The sequence below is a fragment of the Cladophialophora yegresii genome, assembly GCF_000585515.1.
Source record: "Cladophialophora yegresii CBS 114405 chromosome Unknown aczIN-supercont1.5, whole genome shotgun sequence".
Lineage (NCBI taxonomy): Eukaryota > Fungi > Ascomycota > Eurotiomycetes > Chaetothyriales > Herpotrichiellaceae > Cladophialophora > Cladophialophora yegresii.
The window spans coordinates 1,539,159-1,559,357 of NW_006913049.1; the positions used below are offsets into that span (position 1 = coordinate 1,539,159).

Sequence of the window (20,199 nt, forward strand, 5' to 3'; positions counted from 1 at the left end):
CATGTGTGTGCTTCGATGTTGGGAGTTTGTGATCGCGCCACTTGCAGACCGGAGTGTGTACCGGTCAGATATGTGTGAACCGCGGCGAGTCGATGCTCTCATCAGTTCGAGGTTGGCCGCGGCCAGGCAGGTAGATTGAGCCAACATGCGCATGTTCCTCGGCTAGACAAAAGCGGGAGGACGACGACTAAAGCAAAGGTCAGTAGGAAAGAAACATCTCACGAGCCATGCGTGAAGCTGCTGGGCAAGAGTGAAATGACGAGCAAGTTTAGGGCTCTGTTGTATCAATCAGCTTCAGCTTGTGCCGATGTAGGGACATTTGACACATCGAGGCCGACAGCACAAGGATGCACTGAGCAACATGGAAGTGGCGGTGGGGGATATACAGTGGATTTGCGCCTGCCTATCCATAAGGCAGACGAGGTAAGGAGGGATGGGATGAGGAAATTGGGAAATGTACGCAGTACGGAGTAGGGAGTACCACCAAGATAGTTGGTATCGGAGCATAGTGCCTGGGGCGCAGTACGGCGGACCATATATCTCATAACGCACAAAAGCTCCAGTCATGCAATCCGATTCATGAAAACAGTGAATGATGTCCAGGTCAATCTGACTGCCTCACCTGCTGTACCTCACCTCAAATTGACTTGAATAGTCCTATTGAGACCTGTTTTGGCTCTAGTATTATTCCCTCTGGCAGCCCAGCCACCACTAATCTGCGTACCACTGCCGCCTGTGCTATTGAAGTTCGCAATTGCGATTCCTCGTACAAGGTAATTAATACTTGATGGTTTTCTTGATCTCAAGGGACGTTCGTAACCATCTATCACTGTCTTCTCTTCTGTCGCACGCCTCTTCACGAATCGATAGTATTTTATTTCGGCGTGATCTCGTCTCTTCATCACTATTGCAGCACCGCAAAATGAATGCCCAAGTCGGACCCAATGACAATGACATGGACAGTGATCTCGACTCGCTCTACGATCCATTTGGAGAGGAAGTAGAACTCCCAGATGACCCAGGTGCCTTGGACTCAGAGTCATCTGCAAACTCAGACACCTCAGACACGGCCGGCTCTTTCGACCCGCAAGCTCAGCTCCTTGAAGACCTCGAGTCCGACCTGAACAGCCTCACCCTTGAAGCCGAAATCATCCTATCCCGCCAACCCAGAAGCACTCAGCTCATCCTCGCCAGGGAAACAAAGGCCCTATTCAAGAGCTACGAGAAGTATGGCTCCATGGCTCGCTTGAGAGTGGGGGTCGAGAAATTCCTTCGCCTGGGCGACGAAAGAGGCAGACTCCGCATCGAAGACGACGACGAGAACGACGAGAATGACTCTCCGTCCATGACACTCCAACCAACGCGGCCCAAACGCCCAGCTCACTACGGCGAAGCCTTCATGCTCAATTTCACCTCCGACGACGATGCCCCTAAATTCAACGCCGAGACCGACTTCATCACCCCTCCCGTCAAAGACCCCTTCAACCCCAACCCTAATAGCTACATCCATCACCCTCTCCGCATCATCGACCCGGACTGCATCCCCTACGTGACAACCCTGCCGTGGGACCCGATCGCCACGAAGATAACCTGGCCCGCCCATCTCGCCTGGCCGCGCGGGTTCCTCAGCGCCATCAACAAGATCCTCAGCATCGTGGACCAAGAATCCCGCGTCCGCCTCTTCCACCATGTCACCAAATGGGGTCCCAGCCCGGTCTTTCGCGCGGGAATCGCCGAGCATGTGAAGGCCCAATACTCGACCATCTTCGAGACGGCCGAGGAGAATTCCCTAGGATTGACGCCCGAGACGAGATCGTTCCTGCGGGACATCTACTTCAAGAAACAGTACCTCAACATTGCAGAACGCAGGATGTTGGCTCTCGCGTGCAGGATCAACGAGGAGTCCGTGAAGCTTTTCTGGGAGGAGACAGCCGAGCAGTTGAGGGGGTATGGAGCGATGCGGACGTTCATGGCGGCCAGAGAGATTGAGAAACCCCGCGAGGCGAGGAGGAAGTTCGAGGACGAGACGCGACTCAAGGAGCAGAAGCGCAGGGAAGAGGTCCGGAGGGAGCATGAGAGGCGGGTGCTCGAGTTGAGGGCTGGCCGTGCCGACCCCCACGCTCTGCTCTATTTCCAGGTTGATGGCGAAGCGAACGTGCAGCATGCCGGCAGGGGAACGGCCAACGACTGAAGTCTAGACGGCACGACATCGGAAGGGGGAGAATACCAAGGGCGCAAAGCATGTCGAGATGATCCCGACGATGACCGCCTCCCGGAGCATGGGCCGGGGAGCACGTGGACGGTTGCTTGTCCGAGCTGCCTGGCGTTGCTTCATGGTACTAGGTACGAACGGGGCCACATGACGGCGAAGGAGCACGAACGATACCTAATGTTTCCAGACGTGGCGGTGGCGTGCCGGTATTCCGTAGCTTTTCCACAGTCAGCGTTGACTGCTCCGACAGCACAAATCAAATGTAATGTATTAAACGTGTACCAGAATCCTCTTGCTCTTGCCTATGCAAATTGTTTTCTAGAATGTCAACGCAGCGTGGATCCCGGAGAAATGAAACCCCACAACACCGTATTTGATAACTCATAACCACCTACTTCACGCGCTCCTTTCTCCCTCCTCTCCACAACTCACAGCAAAGCCACCGCCCCAGCAAGACCAACCACCGCAGCCATGATCCCCTGCCCCACACTCTTAACCGCCGCACCCGTATACGTAGCATTATACGACATGGTCTTTGCCGGCGTAGTCATGATTGTAGTGGTCGTCGTGCATTGGGTAGTCGTCATCACTACGCCCGAGTGCATCATGCTCATGCTCATGCTCGTGATCGAAGCGTCAGGCACCGTGCTGACGGAGAGTGAGACGCTTGTCGTGGCCGTCACCGTGCCGGCGACTGTGGTCGTCGAGGCGCCGGGCGTGTAATCGCCATCCGCCGTGTCCGAGGGAGACGCCGTAGGCGCCACAGAGTCGGAAGCTGCAGCTCCGTCTCCTGTCGCTGCTGGGGCGGACGACCCCGATGACGGGGAGCCTCCTCCGGCGCCGAGTGCCGCGCCACAGTATGTTTGGGCGAAGATCAGGGCAGCTGTGCGTATACGTCTCCGTCAGTAAATGGATGAACATGTTATGTACCGTGGTGTGGGGTTTGCTTGGGCGTGGATAGCCTCAATTGGCGTCTACGGCAGAAGATAGTGAGGGTGTGCGCGAGCGTGGGTGTGTGCGTACCTTGGACATCCTGCGCAGTGCAAGTCTGGGTCACGGCCGTGGTGATGGCGGTAATGAATGGCTGCGAGCTGCAGATACAGTCCTTATCGTTTGCGGCGCAGCCTGAGGATCCGAGTGCCGAGTTGGCGGCGTCTTGCTGGTAAGCAGGTCAGCTTAACCTCGATCACTAGAAAGTGCACAGAAGTGCAGCGTCGCTTACTGCACAGGCGGGCAGGCCAGCAAGGGCGCTGGTGTCTGCGGGTGTTTGAGGTCTTGCTTGTGTGAGGGTTGTGAGGAGCAACGCGGTCAAGATCTGGAAATGCATCTTGGATACGGTGGTAGTCGTGTAGGATTCGGTGTTGGTTATGTAGTGTTGTTGGTGGGTGGTGGTCAAGAACGAGAGAGCGCAGTACAGAACGAGTGAAGCGGTCGGTTACAGTAACAAAGACACTGGGAATGAGAGACTGGACAACGGAGATGCAGACAGCAGACAGCAGACAGCCATATCTTGCTAGTAGGCCTTGCCTATAAAGGGCTCAGAGGCAGGTAAACAAGCCAAATATGGCTGGAATGTGGCTCGTGGTGTTTGCGGGCTCAGAGCTATGGCAACGGGTGGAATGCTGCTTTCTGCTACGGCTCAAACTGCCATCATTTGAGGACTGGAGCTCTGTTGGCTGTGCCTTGGCGTTCATGTCTTCTTTGTGAGCTGTAGATGAGAGGGATAAAAAGCATATCCAAACCAGACGCAAAGCAGTACCGCGGGAGATCAAGAGGCAGGCTGTCGAAACAACGACCACATATTGAGCAGGGTAAAAAAGACACCGCCAGGCAGATTCGTCACTACCTGGTTGAAACCCGTCTTGCTCGCCTGATCTCGGATGGGTTGAACAGAGGTTTCGCCACGAAAGCATCTTGAGTTTGGTCATACGATTTCGAGTGAGGTGGAGAGGCGAGTCGGGGGTCATTTTGTACACAGTACGGAGTAGTACGGAGAAGTTCGGGACCGTGAGCCGGCGAAGTACCTCGCTTGAGTTGCCTCCATAGACGCCCATCTTTGCCCAGAGTTTCCAGGTGCAGCGTCCCAATCCTTTCTGCTCCTCCCTTTCAGACGCATCGCATCTAGTCATCTCTCAACATGGTCAATTTCTGCAATAAAATCTCCCCGTCCGCGTAGTCAAAGAGGATTGGCACGTTATGCGGCCAGAACACACTTGATGTGCGCATGTGTCGACACAGGACAAAACAGCTCTGCCCGTCCTGGTGGCGCATTCAGCAGTCCTCCAAGTACCCGCCGTGGTCATCTCAATCGTTGGCGGTCTGTTGATATACGGCACGATAATCAGCGTCGGCCGTAGGTTACCTGATGATGTTGAGGAGAGCGTAGGTCATTTGAGGAGCAAGGACGCTCGCGGCGAAGGTGTCGGGGGTTCGCGGCGGATCCACCGTAAGGAAGTTCCAAAAGTGGCAGCAGTGAGAATATCTCAGATCACGGCTATCACTGCGCTTCGTGCGAAGACTCGACGTAGGGTGGAGGTATAGAAAGGACAAGGACTGATGCGAAGTCTTACTATGACCCTGACATATTTTGTTGCTGTCTATGTAGCTTTCGCAAAATTAGTGTTGGATGTCGCCATCTAGTTGTACCCAAGTCGTATATCGTGTATGTGTATATATACAAAACGCCAAGTCGTGTAATGTCCTTTATTATAACCCTTCAGAACTTCTCAATATTGCTTTTGTCGTCAACAGCATACTGATCGACGGCGCTGACAATATGCGGATTGAGGACGAAAGGTAAGCTGCAATGGCAGACAATCATCAGAGCCATCGGTACGATCGCCACAGGTTGTGTGATCCTCCATGCCAGTGGTGCAAAACACGCCATGTATATCACGCCACCCGCGAGGGGAATCATGACAAGGTACATGTACTTGAACTTGTTCACAATCTTTGGGATCTCCATGAAGAAGTTGGAATTCTCAACTTCCTTCTTGGTCATCTCCCAGGTCATTTCGTACCCGACGATGTGGGCGATCAGCGCTTTGTTGACGTGGAAACTGAGGCCATAGAAGTAGAAGCAGTACATGGGCTGCCACCGGAAATTTTCCCAGAGCGAACCAAAGAATGATCGTTCGCCGATGCGGAATCGCATAATGGCCAGGGCGACGTTGCTGAGGATCCAGAACACCAGGACCACGGAGAGAAAGATGGACCATGAGGAGGTGTAGAATTTGTCCAGTTGATCCCAATAAAGGCCGACCAGAACATAGTTGGCAATGGTGTAGAAGAAGCCACTACCGATGGCATAATCTGGGAGACAAGGGTGTCAGCTCGTAACGTCCACCATCCGCGTGTGACCATACTCACATGAAGTCATGTATGATATAATGCTGAGCTTCGACGACCAATGCATATCGCAAAACAAAAATTTCCTAAACAACGGAGTAAATGGCGACCTCCACAGCCACGTCCAGATAGGATTGAACAAGAGTTCACTGTCGCCGTAAGAGTATCTTTCCCATCGACTGATCTCATCGTATATCGTCAGAGACACTTGCTCCTTGAACTCGTCTTGGTGATAGGAGGCGTATCGAGTGACCCAGTTGGCGCTTTGAAGTCGAAGGCTCATGTTGAAGTCCTCGGAAATGTGATATTCGGACCAGTACATGACATAGTTCGGATCACCCGTATCCATGCCGACGTCTTGGAGCGCTTTCCAGCGCACGAAAGCGTTGTGGCCGACAAAGGGGGCGCATTCACCATTGCTGACTTGGAAACGAATCTGCGCATAACACATTTTGGCAAAATACGTAGCACCGTTCTCGAAGAAGTCGCCGGAAACTTGGTATACAGAAGTGTGGTGTTGCACGATGGCGACTTCTGGCGAAAGGAACATTTCTGCCGCTCCATTGATGAGGCAATCCCGAGGCTGAGGCCACACGTCAGCTCAATACTCGCACCCAGGTGTCCATGAACTTACGACTCGAGTATCGGAATCACACATCAGGATGACTTCACCTATACGGATGTTTCCAGCGGCTTTGACTCGACTATCTTTGGCCAGTTCTTCGGTCAAAGCTTGGTGATAGAGCACCTCCTCGTCCGCCGGGTCGATATAGACTGGGCTTCCATCTCTGACTTGACAGTGGGCATTCACGAGTCTTGTGAGAGTTCGCTCGACCTTGTTGGCAAAATTCATGCAGAAGTTCGAATTTGAGGCTTTCTTGAATCGCCCGGTACGGAAGTATCCGTTCTCGCCGTTCATTGGTCGGGCTACCCAGCTGTGGTCAAAAGTCAGTAAGGTAGTTGCCAGACAGCGGTGTATGACGCTTACCCAATGTTGTTGGCTTCGTACCATTCGATACGAGCTTGTGCCGCATCAGGGTCCTTATGAAGGAGGTATCCGAGGCCATCATCCGTGATGAAAATATTGGCCTTTCCTCCTTTCAACTCATAGTCTGAGACTGCAGCCATCAGACTTCGGACCGTCGGCATAACGACCAACTCCAGTGACTCCTTGTAAACAGCCATTTGTATGGTGATTCGTGGAGGAGCGAATCCGAGATCATACGCTTGCTTGAGGTTTGGTTTGTTGCTTGAGAAGAATCGTGTGTTGGTGAAAAGGCCGGTGATGGGTCCAAAAAGCTGAAAGGCATAAGTCATCAGAGACAGAGAGAAGAACATGGCCACAATCAAGGTTAGTGGCTCGAAGGCAATCCAGACGAATCGCATGCGGTCGCCGTCTGTCAAAAACTCGAGGACGAGATGAGATGTGGTGTAGCCGAATATGAGGAAGACCAGGAAGAATATCGAACAAGCCATGATGATGGCGCCATAGAGCTTGACGGGGCGGTCGAGGGATTCTTTTTCGAGCTCCTGTTCTTCCACGTCTGAGACCTCTGTGACTTCAGTTGTGAACCTCTCCCTCTTCGATTTGTCCCACACGCTTAGAGAACTCGCAGTCAAAGCTCTGGATGTGTTGTAGGCGGCGTTGAAAGGAGCGGCCCCCCATATCTAAAAATCAGTCAGCGCTCTTCTGGCCGGCAGGCACCATACCCCAGTCTCGGTTGTCGGAACTCACGAGTTTCACCAATTCCTCTTCCGTGGCGACCGCTTGTTGCAACACCTTGTCGACTTCGTCGTGCCATACTAGCAGAATTCTCTCACTTCTGATTAATGCCGCATAGGGGAATCTTCGTGCCTGAGCAAGCCCAATTCGCATGAGGTTGGCCATGCAGTCGACGACTTGGAGATCCCGGCCGTCACCAAGCGTGATTCCATGATCTTCGTCGCCAATGACATCGAAGATGGCCTCTGTGGCATCCGTAGCAATGGCAAAAGCTGCCTCAACGCCTAGTCTTGCAACCGTGCGCACCAGCGTTTCTGGGAGGTCTGTCGGCTCAAAACTGTAGGTGGCGTTGGATTGACGCAAGAGGACACCAAGTGGCCTTTTTGGCAGGTCGCTTTCGAACCAACCATTAGCAATACCTTTTCCATAGAGGAACTTTGTCATCTAAGACTCGATCAGCTCAGCTCTCCTAGCATTTGCGAAAGCTCGTACCGTTCTGAGCCTCAGTGCTTCATCGAAGTTGGCTTTGTCCAGGCGCCTGCTCTGGCGGCTGGACACGGACACTCCTGAAGAGTTGGGCTGCGAAAAATGCAGATAGTGAGGTCTCGCCAGAGGCGTCGAGGCACCTGGCTCCAAGGGTGAAGCCATCGCTGTTGTTGGTAGAAGCAAAGAAGCTTGGTCCCTACCTCAGCCTGACTGGTCGAGTGCACCGAGCCTTGACAAAGAAAAAGAACGAAGGACTACGGATGAACTGAGAAGAGTCTAAGTTTGTTTACAGAAAACAGCGGCGTCTTTTCGTTATCTCCCGGCCTGGCTACCATGGAAGCAGACCCCTGAGTGCGAAGCGTCGACTTCCCGGATGTGAGTTACGCATTTTGCCCGGATGCAAGATTCTGCTCGCCTTCGACCATCGTCGCGTCCCGCATTGTCTGATTGCGAAGGCATGCTCGTGTGCATCTAGCTCAGCCGTTGAACGTAGCGCGTGTCGCTCAGACGACAAGTTGAGTTCGGCAAATCTCAGGCTGCCGTGATGATTGGATGTGTTCTTACTGCAGGAACAGGTCTGAGATCCACCTTGGCGTGCCACGCCCCGGACAAGACAGCTTCCGCAACGTACTGTGGGTCGGAGCCCGTTTCTGGGCAAAACCCCCTTCGGCAACGCTAGTGAGCTTGCACGGAGGCTAACCTGGCCAGGACAACATTAAGCCTAATAAGTGTCTAGGTCACAAGCAAAACTTGCCTCTTCATCCTGTGATGGGTTTAGCGGAGGGATGGTCGGGCGGGAGTGGCCGAAGAGGGGATGCCAAAAACAGGCTCCGTGCACAGTAAACTTGGAGATCCCGTCGCTATCATTCTGGGCTGAGACACTGCATGGTCTGGGAAGGACAATCTCTGCTTCAGGCTATTCATGGACCTCTGGGCCGCCACCCAACAGGGACAGCACATTGTCAGCTCGCCACGCTAAATTGAGACGGTACTGTGTAAATCAGAGGGTCACCAGCGATATCGCTTATCACAGCCGTGACTCTGCCTGCTTTACCAATGATACCTCACAGTCGGGGGATCATCGCCTCGGATCAGCACTGCTCAGAGACATTGTATCTGCTTTCTCAGGCGACATCGCCGAGCACCTTCCTCATGTGCGATAAGACTATTCTCTATCTTGTTGGAACTCTGTTTCCACTTCCTCGCTAACGGCTTTTTAATTTCACCGTCAACTTCTGAACTGTCCCAATTGAGCGTTTTACAGGGGTCATGGGCCGCGATTAATCTTGTGGCTGACATGGCTGGACATGCCAACCATGCGCCTCCAACCATGCGAGATCACCGTTGCCCGAGCTAGTTTCGCCCCTGATGCGGAGTAACGCCCGGCCAGTACTAATCTACGCAGTCGAGTTTAGTGACGCTGCCAGGGCGAAAGGCTAATCCCACTTCTGCGCGTCGAACACATGTCTCACGACCCCCGAGCGTGTCTCATGAGAACAGTCTGTAAGAGCACCGAAAACTCGCCACCCATGCCGATCGATTTTGGTGAAGTGCCAACAACAGCTCTACGCAAGAGTTGAATGCCGCTACATTATCATTGTCTCGCAGTCACCTTTACGGCTTTTGTGTGTCAGCCAGTCTCGGGCACAGACGAGAGAGAAGATGACGTCGCCGATCCCAAACTCCCATGACCCCGACTTCGTCTATGGAGCGCATCAAGCAGGTCATCTACTTCCCCAGAGGCCAAGTCACAGCAACAGCGAGGTCGCATCGACAGAGAACTTTGGCTACAATCGTACCCGAGACGGCTCCGAGGAGGATCTCTTCCGAGGCCTCAACAGCTATCGTGTGAGCGGTACGCGCAACCATGAGTTCAAAACTTATCTGCTGGACGGAAAGTTAGTTGCTCTTCCATCTGTTCCCCTCTCTAACTATTCGAGCATCATTGACATGAAGCAGGATCGAGAAACCTTGGACTGCGGACAAGAAATACAAAGCGCCCCGCAAGGGCAATTGGTTTATTCTTGGAGGGCTCTTCCTTGCGATAGCTGTCAGCGCCGTTGTGAACTGGAGGATCGCGGTCGGCGTTCCCAACCACGAGGTTCGGCTTCCCATTTGGCGTCTGACCGTGCTTCACTGACCCAGAATTTCCCTTTGCAGTATTGTCTAGTCCTGGACGATTCCTTCAGCACCCTCGATAAATCCATCTGGAGGCATGAAGTCCAACTTGACGGATTCGGTACGGGCTCATTCGACTGGACAACGACTGATGACCGAAATGCCTTTACTGATGGAGATGGACTTCACATCGTTCCCACCTTCACAACTGCCACAACCCGTATTACTGAAAAGCAATTACACGATGGGTCAGTAGTTGCACGTCCCCTGCCCTGGGCTGCCGAAAGATTCTAACCTGTGGATCAGTTATCATCTGAACTTGAACCAGTCAAAACAAGGTGACAAGTCATGCACAGCCCCCAAATCAGCCCAATACTATATCGATGAATGCACCAGGAAATCCAACATCACCTCCCACGCAATCATAAACCCCGTGAGGTCAGCACGCCTCACTACGCAAGGTGCAAAATCGATCCGGTATGGTCGTGTTGAAGTCGTGGCCAAGATGCCAAAGGGCGACTGGCTCTGGCCGGCCATCTGGATGATGCCAGAAGATTCCCGTTATGGGATTTGGCCCCTCTCTGGCGAGATTGATATCATGGAAAGTCGCGGCAACGCACGTGGCTACAGGAACGGCGGCAGAGAGACAGTCTCAAGCACGCTGCATTGGGGTGAGCGAATCTCCCTCCCGGTCTCGAGAGTGATCTTGTTGAACTGAACCACGTCAGGTACCTCGTGGAAGACCGACAACTTCTACAGAACGACACAAAAACACAAGATCCAAAGAACAGACTATTCCGAGGGTTTCCACACGTTCGGGCTCGAGTGGGATAAGGATTACATCTACACATGGGTCGACAATCGACTTCAGCAAGTTCTCTACGTCGACTTCACGAAAAAGGATCTATGGCAACGCGGCCATTTCCAAGGCGACTACGAAAACGCAACGCAACTCACCAACCCGTGGTACATTTCAGGAAACAAGAATGCACCTTTCGATGAAAAATTCTACCTGATTCTCAATGTTGCGGTCGGGAGTCGCAATGGCTGGTTCTTGTACGTTTTTTGGCAGCATTGCTTCTGTCTGTCCCCATCGCTGACACATGTTATACAGGGACGGAGTTGGCGACAAGCCATGGGTTGACGGGAGAGACTCTGCAGCCTCTGACTTCTACGGCGGTGAGTCCAGTGTGACCTGTTACCTCTCACAATATATGCTGACACACCCATTAGCCAGATCGGAGTGGGAACCGACCTGGGGACCGGGGAACGAACGCGGTCTGACGGTCAAGAATGTCAAAATGTGGCAGCAAGGTAAATGTAGCACATAAAACACAAATGGGATGTAGACTAGCACAAACATGAGAGGTAGACTAGCACACGAAATGGGGTGTAGAATAGCACACGAATGGCATGTACAGTACATAGTGCAAAGGGCGTTTTCGGGCGTTGGTCATGCTCAAGGAAAGACCGTAGTCATGAAATAATGCATGGTCTGAGAGTCCGGTCCCCCATCCTCCCCCCTCTGGCTCGGCGTCGAAACGAAACTGTCGGATGACCAAGCTCGAGCGCTGGAAGCCAAGAATACGCCCATCTCAGCCATTGCATGACGTCCGCTAGCCGGCATCCAGCTTTTCCAGGGAATCTGCCAGAGAACAGTGGATGGCGGACAAACCCACTACCTGTGTGTCGAGGAGTATACGAACAGTCGCAAGATACGCCATCATTCTTGCAATTTGCCAATTATGACTTGCATTGCAAGACCTTCGGGGTCGAGTTCTTCTCCGCCTCCAGTGACTCACTTATGATATGTACTGGCAGTGCAAGTTCCGACGGCTACGCTGCCGTATGCAGTCCTGACTTTATCGCCAACTTCAGCCTCCCTGCGACTCTTTGACCACGTATCAAACAGTCGATGAACAGTCTAGAACCTCTGATGACCATGGCCGCCGAGTCCGCACCGGGATAGGCGTCTCCAACCAAGGGAAGACTTTGTACGAGTCCAGACTAATAGGCTGCGCCAAAAAGTGCACCTCCAATGTGAGCAGCGTGACCCAATCTGCGAGTCCTTGTTACTGTATCCAGATTTGCACTGTCGAACAGCAAATGCGCAGCCGGAACTAGTCACAACAGCATGTCGACTGCACCGGTCCCTCTGACTTTGGCGGTGGGCATAAAAGTAAAGAAGCGAAGGGGGTGGAGACCAACGTATACACCTGAAAGACCGAGACCGTGGTATTCTCGACTGTTGGACGCTGGAGGGGAGATTGACTCCGGGATCACCTGCGCGAGCTGCGCGGCTGGGAGGGTTGAGCTTTTACGTTCTCGTTCGGCCCGACACGAGGATGCGGCGCTGCCACAGAGGCGCTGCCCAGTATCACTATCAGTGAGATGTGGTCCCCAGCTGACAGAGGCATGTCGATGAGTGCGTTTGAAAGGGTACGGAAGGTCATGAGATTGCCCGAGAGATGATGCGTGTCCCTATGGCTGATCGCAGAGTTCAAAGATGTCCACTAAAGCATTCAGTCGGTGGAAGTTTCAACATCGACACCGCCACAGCAGAGGCGGACAACGAGCCCGCGAGCCGCGAGCAGTTAAACTAATGCTTCAGCCGCCAGGCCAAGTCTCAATTGCTGTCTGCCTTCTGTTGCTACTGCACTAACATTATCTAAGCGACGTGCTTCAGGCCGAGCTTCCGCCCACTACGCCTCAAGCACTGTCTCACGGGAACACTGGCAATGTCCTGCCCGATTCCGACGATCCCATTATAGCGTCCGAGCATGTAAATATTCTCTGTCCTGCATTGTGAGACGATCAAGCTTTGGCATCAGTCGTCGGCGCATCTCCTGTCGTCACCAACTTGGGACCCTTTGGCCCAGCCTTGCCGGTGAAATTTGTATAAATGTGCCAGACTCCACCGTCGCGGTCAACATTGGTTTCGACGATGCTGATCTCCGCAGCAGTGGGCGACACATGTCCTGCAAGCACCCATTTCATGTTGTCGTAGCCCTTCATGCCCAGATAGTAAGGGCCGCCGTCCCAACAGTCATCGCCTGGCACGCCGGGAAAGTCGAGCTCGTTGTTGTCCGGCAATGTGCCGATCCAGGTACCTGCCAGATCATACCCATCTCCCTTCTTGGTAGCGTTGATCTGCCAGCCTTGAGGTTCATCATACCACTCGTCAGAGGAAGATTGGAAGCTGACGGTGATGTTGTCATTGTCCTTGCTTGGAATTTCAAAGTAGAATGTATTGTTGTCGTAGACGCGTCGATCAAGTGATGGGTTGCCGGGAACCGTCATGCCTCCAATGAGGAAAGAGTTTTTCAAAGGTTGCCATGTCGTGTCAGGACATTCAGACGCAGGGCCTCCAGTCAGGGTGACTGTGGTGGTACCTGGAGCTGGTCAACGTAGGCTTGCCGGACATTGCAGTGTTTCTCACCATTGTACCATGCAAGATACTTCCACATGTCGCCATCGACATGGCCAGAGCAATTGTAGTAGTTCGAGCTGGCGCCCCGATCGGTGAAGACAACGCGTCCTAAACCATCAAGTTTTGTGGGATGCTGATGAGAGAAGGGAAAGCTTACGTCCGCAGTCCTGGCTCAACACCATGGTAGCCAGCATTAGGCCGGTGATCAATGGGCGTCTGAGTGAAGAAGTCATCTTGAGTACTGGCCAAGGCAATCCAGATTTAGTAGACTGTGAGAATAAGAAGGGTCGTCCGGCTTGTTCGTGGAAAAGAACGCAGGCGGACCTGGAGAAGTATTTATCTTGCATTCTCATCCCTGCTCCCGAGAAGCCACCACCCCAGGCAAGGCAGACTTGACACACTAAATTCGTCTGCCACACAACCGATAGGGCTGACCAGAAGCTGCTAGAGAAGCATACGCAGCGACAAGTTTGACCATTCTCAGCAGCTGGAAAATAGGAAGGTTCAGCACAAGGACCTAGATGGTCGCAGGGTGAGGCAAGGCAGAACGGTGTTCAAAGCAGCTCATCGCCTCCACTTTCCGCATTCCCTTCTGTGCAAGGATTAGTGCGTCAAAAGCCCATCGCTCGATCGCCATGGTAAGGACTTTTGCACTTCCCGTTTTCGACCACATGCGGCTCCTTGTGCCTATCACAACCTGACATTTGGACGTCGCTCAGCCGCTTGCCTGAACTCTAAGGGCAGGTTTGGCCAGAGTCTCGCAGAGCAGCCGAGGTACAGCCTCAGAGCTGTAGATTCTGGATGCCAAAGGAAATCCAACACTCTGGCGAGTCGCCACACATCTGAGCGTATAATGAATTGACATAAGAGCCGTGGCTTGTGTACAACTTCGAGCCCAGCAAGTTTGAGCCAGATCATACCTTGTGCGGAATGCAATGTGCTGAAATCAAGATCGCTAAGAATGACCAAGCAAATGCTTCAAGAAGCCAAGAAAGCTGCCTGGTCGTGCAGGTTCCAGTCGCCAGCCCTAGGGCTCCAGCCGGGCAGAATTTTCGAGAGAGGTGCGATCCTCATTGGACATGATGGCGGGGAACCTGCCCAACACGAGGTCGTAGCCCTAAGTTTCCAGACCTCTGGCCGGCTCGATAAGGAGCTGTGCCCTTCTCGGTGGCTCCCAGCAAGGCAAAGGGAAATCTTTGAGAGTTTCGGTCACCGCATGCATCAGGAGAAAATGTTGAAAGTTCCAGCTGATTTGAAGACGCAGGAATACGAGGTCGAAGACGAGGCTAGCCTCGTATTCGCTTCCGTGGAACGCTCAGGCGAGCAATAGCATTGTCGTTCCACTGCAAAAGAAGCGTGTCGTGCGAGGGTTAAGCTTTCCATCTCAGCCCTCGAGAGTAAGGGATAGGCGAGGATGGGGAAGCTTTGAAGTGTCAGCTACAGTGTTTGCCGAGTGTTCGAGCTTTAAGGACAGTTTCGAGATGCGTGGAGTGCGTGGAGCTGTGCCAAGCCGCTAATCCAATCTCAGACATGGCGTCCGCTTCAAGGTCCTTCCGATCTAATCTTGATAAGATGTTGACGTCGCTGATATGATATCCATCGACATTGGTGCCTGTTTCACGCCGTCGTGCGTACAGAAAGGAGGACAGATGGACGGTACTGGGTCGCCTGATGAGTTCCTCCAAACCCTCCGCCTTTCTTTGAAGCCATCCGATAATCTCGTCGACACCCTCGCGAACACCGGCGGTGTACCTCAATCTGACCACATCCGCAAGATAATCGCAGCCACACTATGGCACCGAAAGTTCGTCCCAACGTATTACATATGGATTGCGGCTGTGGTGGCCGTATCTTGTGGCATCGAGACATACAAGAGGCGGCGATATCGGAGCAATGGCACTCGCAGCAGTAATGTCGATGTCAGCAATGGTAGCGCGGTCGACTCGACCCCGTCCTCATCATCCAGCAGCACGTTGATAGGAGCCAATACACCCCCTCAGAAAGATGTCGACGAGGCCACGTCTCTGCTGTTACAGAAGGAGCCAAGAGAACGGCCACAGCTGCGAAGTCGGCTCGCATCGTTCTTGCTCTACCAACCACGCCCCATACCAGCCTTGACATCTGCCATCAACACCCTGCCAGATAATGGCACAACTCTCTCCATCTTGTTCTTCCTGGCTCTCAACCTGTTCTACCTCTTCTACCGCGCTCCGCTCTCCGGGAAATGGATCTTCATTCTCGTCGACCGGGCGGGCCTTCTCTTCGTGGTCAACCTTCCAGTGCTCTATATATTGGCAGCCAAGAATAACCAACCCATCAAATACCTGACTGGGTGGTCCTACGAAGGACTTAATATCTTCCATCGCCGTCTCGGAGAATGGATGACTTGCTTTGCTGTTATCCACATGTTCGGCATGTTCCTCGTGTGGTACACCCTCCTTCGGCCCATTGGATTTACATTTCTCCACTACCTTACCGCCAAAGTCGTCTTACTAGGTCTTTCTGCCGTCACCGCTTATTACATTATATATATCACAAGCACCGGGTGGTTTCGACGGCTCTACTACGAGGCGTTCCTGGGGCTGCACATATTCTTTCAACTTGTGGCATTGGTGTTTTTGTTCTTCCACTATCCTACAGCTCGACCTTACGTGGGAGCTGCGCTGGCCATATGGGTCATCGACCGAGGCATCTGGCGCATAGCGACATCGAGCCGGAAATTTATCGCCACATTGGAAGTCACTTTCGATGGACAAACCGTATTATTGCATGCGGACATTCCACTACGGCAGCAGAAGTCAGCCTCGGGGATCGTACGAAGTCTCCATTGCGGCTGGACACCAGGGCAACATGTCTTCCTCACGATCCCATCAATGGGCTTCAAATATCGCTTCCAAGCCCACCCTTTTACCATCGCTTCTCCAGCACCACCGTCGAACCCAGCCAGCAGACACCTACAATCGTGGCCCCTCCAACTCACAATCCGCGCCATAGAAGGGTTCTCTCTCGACCTGCTCCACTACGCCAAATTCCACCAACACTGTGAAATCATCCTGGATGGTCCCTATGGTTCGAGCTCCGCCCTCGAAGCAGCTCACGCCGCTGACCGTGTCTGTTTCGTCGCCGGTGGCAGCGGCATTGCCGTCACATACCCCTTGGCATGGGACGTCCGTGTCTTGGACCACGCAAAGGCAGACGCAATTGTGACTACAAGGACGGTGTACGAGAACGGCAGGAGGAAACCGCCACCTCTGACCCTAGAATGCGACAGACTCACCAACAAGTCGAAGTACACGCACTTCTGGGTCCGGCAGGACGAACGGCACAAAGAGTGGATCACCATGGTTCCGAAAGCGGCTGCCACGATCCAAGACCCAGCGCACACTGCCGATCAAGCTCCACAGGAGGGGTATCGGGCCGAAGAAGAAGAAGAACAAGTGTCAAGTCTAATCACCCGGGCGTTCGACACCAGAGCTCCACCACCCGAGGGTGGCCGACCAGATATGAAGACCGAGATCTGGACGTGGGTCACCTCGGTACACGGTAGTGTGCCTTCAAGGTTCCCGTCGTCAACAACGCCCGAGGACGCTGCTTCGGACCCCCCTTCCTTCCGTCTGGCACCAAACACGAAGACCACCATGGGATCTACGCCTGCGCCTTCTCGGTCCGATAAGATCTGCATCATCGTCTCCGGTCCGGACGGCCTGGTGCGCGATGTACGTAACGTTGCTGCCGAGCTTGTGAAGCAGGGGTGGGCCATTGACGTGCATGTCGAGAAGTTTGAGTGGTGATCTGGATCTCAGCTATCAGGGGTTCTGCTTCCGTCGAACAATTCAGCTGACATACCTACCCACCTACCTTCCCCGCATAGGTGATCTAGAAAAAGAGCATAGACCGAGCTCATGAATTCATATATACATATACTCCTAGACTCGAGTTCGGGGACGCGAGACTCATAGACGGCACGCAATATCAATGGCAATATTCAATGTCTAACATCTAATGAGCAATGGAGTAGGAGGGAAACTTTACTTTAAGCATACGGAGTACGGAGCGACATACGGCACTCCGGAGCGGGCCTGGCTGTACACCCAGAGGAGACGAGACCGGGTATCCGGTAACTCATTAGAGCAATTCTAAAAGGGTAAGACTGTATTTTAGAGCCATATCTCACTGGCAGTGTCAGTGCGAGGTGTTCACGTATTGGTCCGTCACGGAGTACTCCGTATCTCGCCTTCGCTTCGTTCTCAATATACGGATCTATCGCTCCCCCAGGCATCGGTTAACGAGTCGCGGGCTCTCATGCTTGTGAGACCCCGTCCTCCATCTGAAGTGTATGGCCCGAGGACCTGTATCAGCGCAGTCCCACCATCCTGGTTCATGGCGCGTCTTGCGTAACGCTCGTCAGGTTCGTTCCCAACCCATGGATCCGAACCATCACTCCAAATAATCCTATCGCTCCAAACGACTTAACTTAAATACTCTCTCGGGGGAGACATACGCTCAGACACGAACGACGAGGGGCTTAGAAATCAGAACCCAGAGCGCAAAAGACCTGCATGTGTGTTGTGCATTTGATGTCGAGCCGACGGTTGCTCCCTTGTGGTCGAAGTGTACCCTGCCACGCAGACGTACGCCACGGCCTCATACCGGGATAATTGTCTTGGACGTTGCTAGATCATCGAACAGGCTGTTCTCACGGTTCCCGAAACATGCAACGGGCAAGCTGGTATGTACCCGCTTTCCACCCCTTCGAGATCCATCCCGCTCCCAACTGAGTGAGTGAGTGATTGAGCGACTGACTGACTCAGGGACTGACAGGGCGGTATGGTATACCGAAGGCGCAACACAGGACATGTGGGCTTCCTGTCAGTGCCGACTATCACGCGCTAGTAGAAGCGTCGTGGCGGAAGCTGGAACCCATAGTCCACCCAGTCGACGTCCTGCTCGATATTGGCTGTCTGCCGGAGGCGGGCATTCGAGCCTTGTGCTGTTTCGTTGCCGCCGCCGACGTCGCCACGCTTGAAACCCGCCTTGTTGTGACTAGGCGGCATCTCGGTATGGTCTGTAGTCCCCACTTCATGGCCGCAAATGCTGGCGCTCGGCTTTTTGCCTGACGACTTGCAGGCTGGCTGGTCAGGTTTTAGGTGAAGATCTGGCTTGTCATGCGATTTGCTCCCGGTGTTCTTGGGCGGGTCCGGCGTCAACTTGAGGAACTTCGGGAGCGATGTCTCTTGATCGGGGGTGCTCTTCAGATCTGCGACCCCGGAAACGCGTCTGAGAGGGGAGAATTACGGGCCTTCGAACTCGTGGGTAGGGCCGGTAGTGGGTTTGGGTACATGGGGCCGACCCTCTTCCGGTGCGAGTTTAAGGAAGCGATTGCCCTCCATGGTCGGTGGATGTCGGATATATGTGGACTGAATTGCTGGATAAGGGTGGGCGAATGGATGAGGCTTTGATATTGGAGGATCGTGGTGTGAGACCTGTGCTAGCACCTTGGACAGGATGTCGAAGAGCGAGATCGATCCTCAAGGGGAAGAGATATATATCGATCTCGGAGTGTGGAGTATTCTGTCAGGTACTTGGTTGTCACAGGCAGTGCTCGGGGCAGTCCGTTAGGGTTTGTGAAGCTTCTTGTTCAGGCTTTGTTCTCTCGTTGTGAATGCCTTGCTCGCCACGTCGTTATAGCTATGTCTGGAAGATCGGCTGGCAAGCACTGGTGTGAATGTCGTATCAGGAGTCGAGTGCAGCATGCCAGGCTGTTCAAAAGATCTCATATGCAGACGTCTGGCTTGAGCAGCAAACGCCTTGAATCTTGCAGCCTACCTCTTGCTCATGCTAGCAATAGAGCTGATGCAATACCCCCTCCAAACATGCTTGCCACTGTGATGAAGCTGGATAAGCTCATGGTGGCCATTCCCGAAATTCCGTGCCCACTTGGACAGCCACCAGCTAGTCTTGCACCAAAAATAAGAGAGAAGCCACCTGCAAGGGCTGCGAGAGGGGTGATTGTCGGGCCGCCTGCTTCGGACAAGGTGGGTATGTACTGGGAAATGATTTTTGACCCTGCCATAACACCAGTGGCAAAGACAATGTTTGTCGGAGCAGGGGCAGATGTGCCATCAACCACACTCCAGAATTTTTTGCCGACATCCTCCCATGCACTGGACACTCCGAGAGTCTTGCGCGTGAAGAGGACAGACGTTGCCTGAGCGATGCCAATCAGTAATCCCCCCACAATGGGATTGAGCCAGTGGTCCCTAATTGGTGCGAGGTATGTGGCAGCCGTGATCATCAACAGGCACAGGATCTCCCAGAGCAGGACAGTGGTAGTCGTGGAGATTCCTAGGGTTTCCTGGATTGTATACTTGGGTGGGCCTGAAGGAGGATCGCTTCTAGCTCGTCGGAGGTGTTGTCCCAGCTTGACAAACGCAATCCCCCCTAGTATGCACCCCGTGGCGACATACCAAGCAGACTTGATCCCCAAGGCGAGCTGGACAATAACCGTACCTGGGCAGGCTCCGGTCAAGGCCATGCCGACGCCCTGTAACAGCCCTCCCACCACATTGGCGTCGTATCTCATGAACCATCCGTAGGAGGAGTCGGTGCGGCGCGACAGTTTGGCGTACTTTGTTCGATTGGCTGCAACGACGATCAATGCACTGCATGCACTTGCGGTGACAAAACTCTTGATCATATGAAAATTTCCCAGCCGCAACTGTGAGGTGATAACCGACGGGGAGTACACGCCCGACGCGGTCAAGGCTGCGCCGAAGATGCCGCCCGACGCAGCGCTGAGCAGGAGGGACGACATGATATCTCGAGGCAGATACCCGCAATCTTTGGTTGAAGCAATGCAAAGGGCACATCTGTGAGGTTCTC

General features: G+C 53.4%; 8 protein-coding genes across 8 annotated transcripts; 3 read left to right on the top strand and 5 right to left on the bottom strand.

The window, feature by feature from the left end:
• Positions 1-922: 922 nt before the first annotated feature.
• Positions 923-2,191, top strand: A1O7_07279 (uncharacterized protein; the record flags this gene model as incomplete). The annotated part of the gene is made up of 1 exon (XM_007761279.1): positions 923-2,191. One exon carries the CDS (start codon positions 923-925, stop codon positions 2,189-2,191), a length of 1,269 nt encoding a protein of 422 aa, XP_007759469.1.
• Positions 2,192-2,640: 449 nt separating this feature from the next.
• Positions 2,641-3,539, bottom strand: A1O7_07280 (uncharacterized protein; the record flags this gene model as incomplete). The annotated part of the gene is made up of 3 exons (XM_007761280.1): positions 2,641-3,095; positions 3,236-3,371; positions 3,435-3,539. 3 exons carry the CDS (start codon positions 3,537-3,539, stop codon positions 2,641-2,643), a joined length of 696 nt encoding a protein of 231 aa, XP_007759470.1.
• Positions 3,540-4,928: 1,389 nt separating this feature from the next.
• A1O7_07281 (uncharacterized protein) lies at positions 4,929-7,931 on the bottom strand (the record flags this gene model as incomplete). Its single annotated transcript, XM_007761281.1, has 6 exons — positions 4,929-5,524; positions 5,582-6,143; positions 6,195-6,495; positions 6,549-7,228; positions 7,296-7,727; positions 7,776-7,931. 6 exons carry the CDS (start codon positions 7,929-7,931, stop codon positions 4,929-4,931), a joined length of 2,727 nt encoding a protein of 908 aa, XP_007759471.1.
• Positions 7,932-9,431: 1,500 nt separating this feature from the next.
• On the top strand, positions 9,432-11,218 carry A1O7_07282 (uncharacterized protein; the record flags this gene model as incomplete). Its single annotated transcript, XM_007761282.1, has 7 exons — positions 9,432-9,667; positions 9,729-9,870; positions 9,930-10,135; positions 10,194-10,558; positions 10,616-10,943; positions 11,002-11,066; positions 11,121-11,218. The coding sequence occupies 7 exons, from the start codon at positions 9,432-9,434 to the stop codon at positions 11,216-11,218; spliced, it is 1,440 nt and encodes a 479-aa protein (XP_007759472.1).
• A 1,483-nt stretch (positions 11,219-12,701) lies between these two features.
• On the bottom strand, positions 12,702-13,550 carry A1O7_07283 (uncharacterized protein; the record flags this gene model as incomplete). The annotated part of the gene is made up of 3 exons (XM_007761283.1): positions 12,702-13,279; positions 13,327-13,425; positions 13,475-13,550. 3 exons carry the CDS (start codon positions 13,548-13,550, stop codon positions 12,702-12,704), a joined length of 753 nt encoding a protein of 250 aa, XP_007759473.1.
• A 1,416-nt stretch (positions 13,551-14,966) lies between these two features.
• A1O7_07284 (uncharacterized protein) lies at positions 14,967-17,108 on the top strand (the record flags this gene model as incomplete). Its single annotated transcript, XM_007761284.1, has 1 exon — positions 14,967-17,108. One exon carries the CDS (start codon positions 14,967-14,969, stop codon positions 17,106-17,108), a length of 2,142 nt encoding a protein of 713 aa, XP_007759474.1.
• Positions 17,109-18,206: 1,098 nt separating this feature from the next.
• A1O7_07285 (uncharacterized protein) lies at positions 18,207-18,707 on the bottom strand (the record flags this gene model as incomplete). The annotated part of the gene is made up of 2 exons (XM_007761285.1): positions 18,207-18,574; positions 18,668-18,707. 2 exons carry the CDS (start codon positions 18,705-18,707, stop codon positions 18,207-18,209), a joined length of 408 nt encoding a protein of 135 aa, XP_007759475.1.
• Positions 18,708-19,150: 443 nt separating this feature from the next.
• On the bottom strand, positions 19,151-20,131 carry A1O7_07286 (uncharacterized protein; the record flags this gene model as incomplete). Its single annotated transcript, XM_007761286.1, has 1 exon — positions 19,151-20,131. The coding sequence occupies one exon, from the start codon at positions 20,129-20,131 to the stop codon at positions 19,151-19,153; it is 981 nt and encodes a 326-aa protein (XP_007759476.1).
• Between the last annotated feature and the right edge of the window lie 68 nt (positions 20,132-20,199).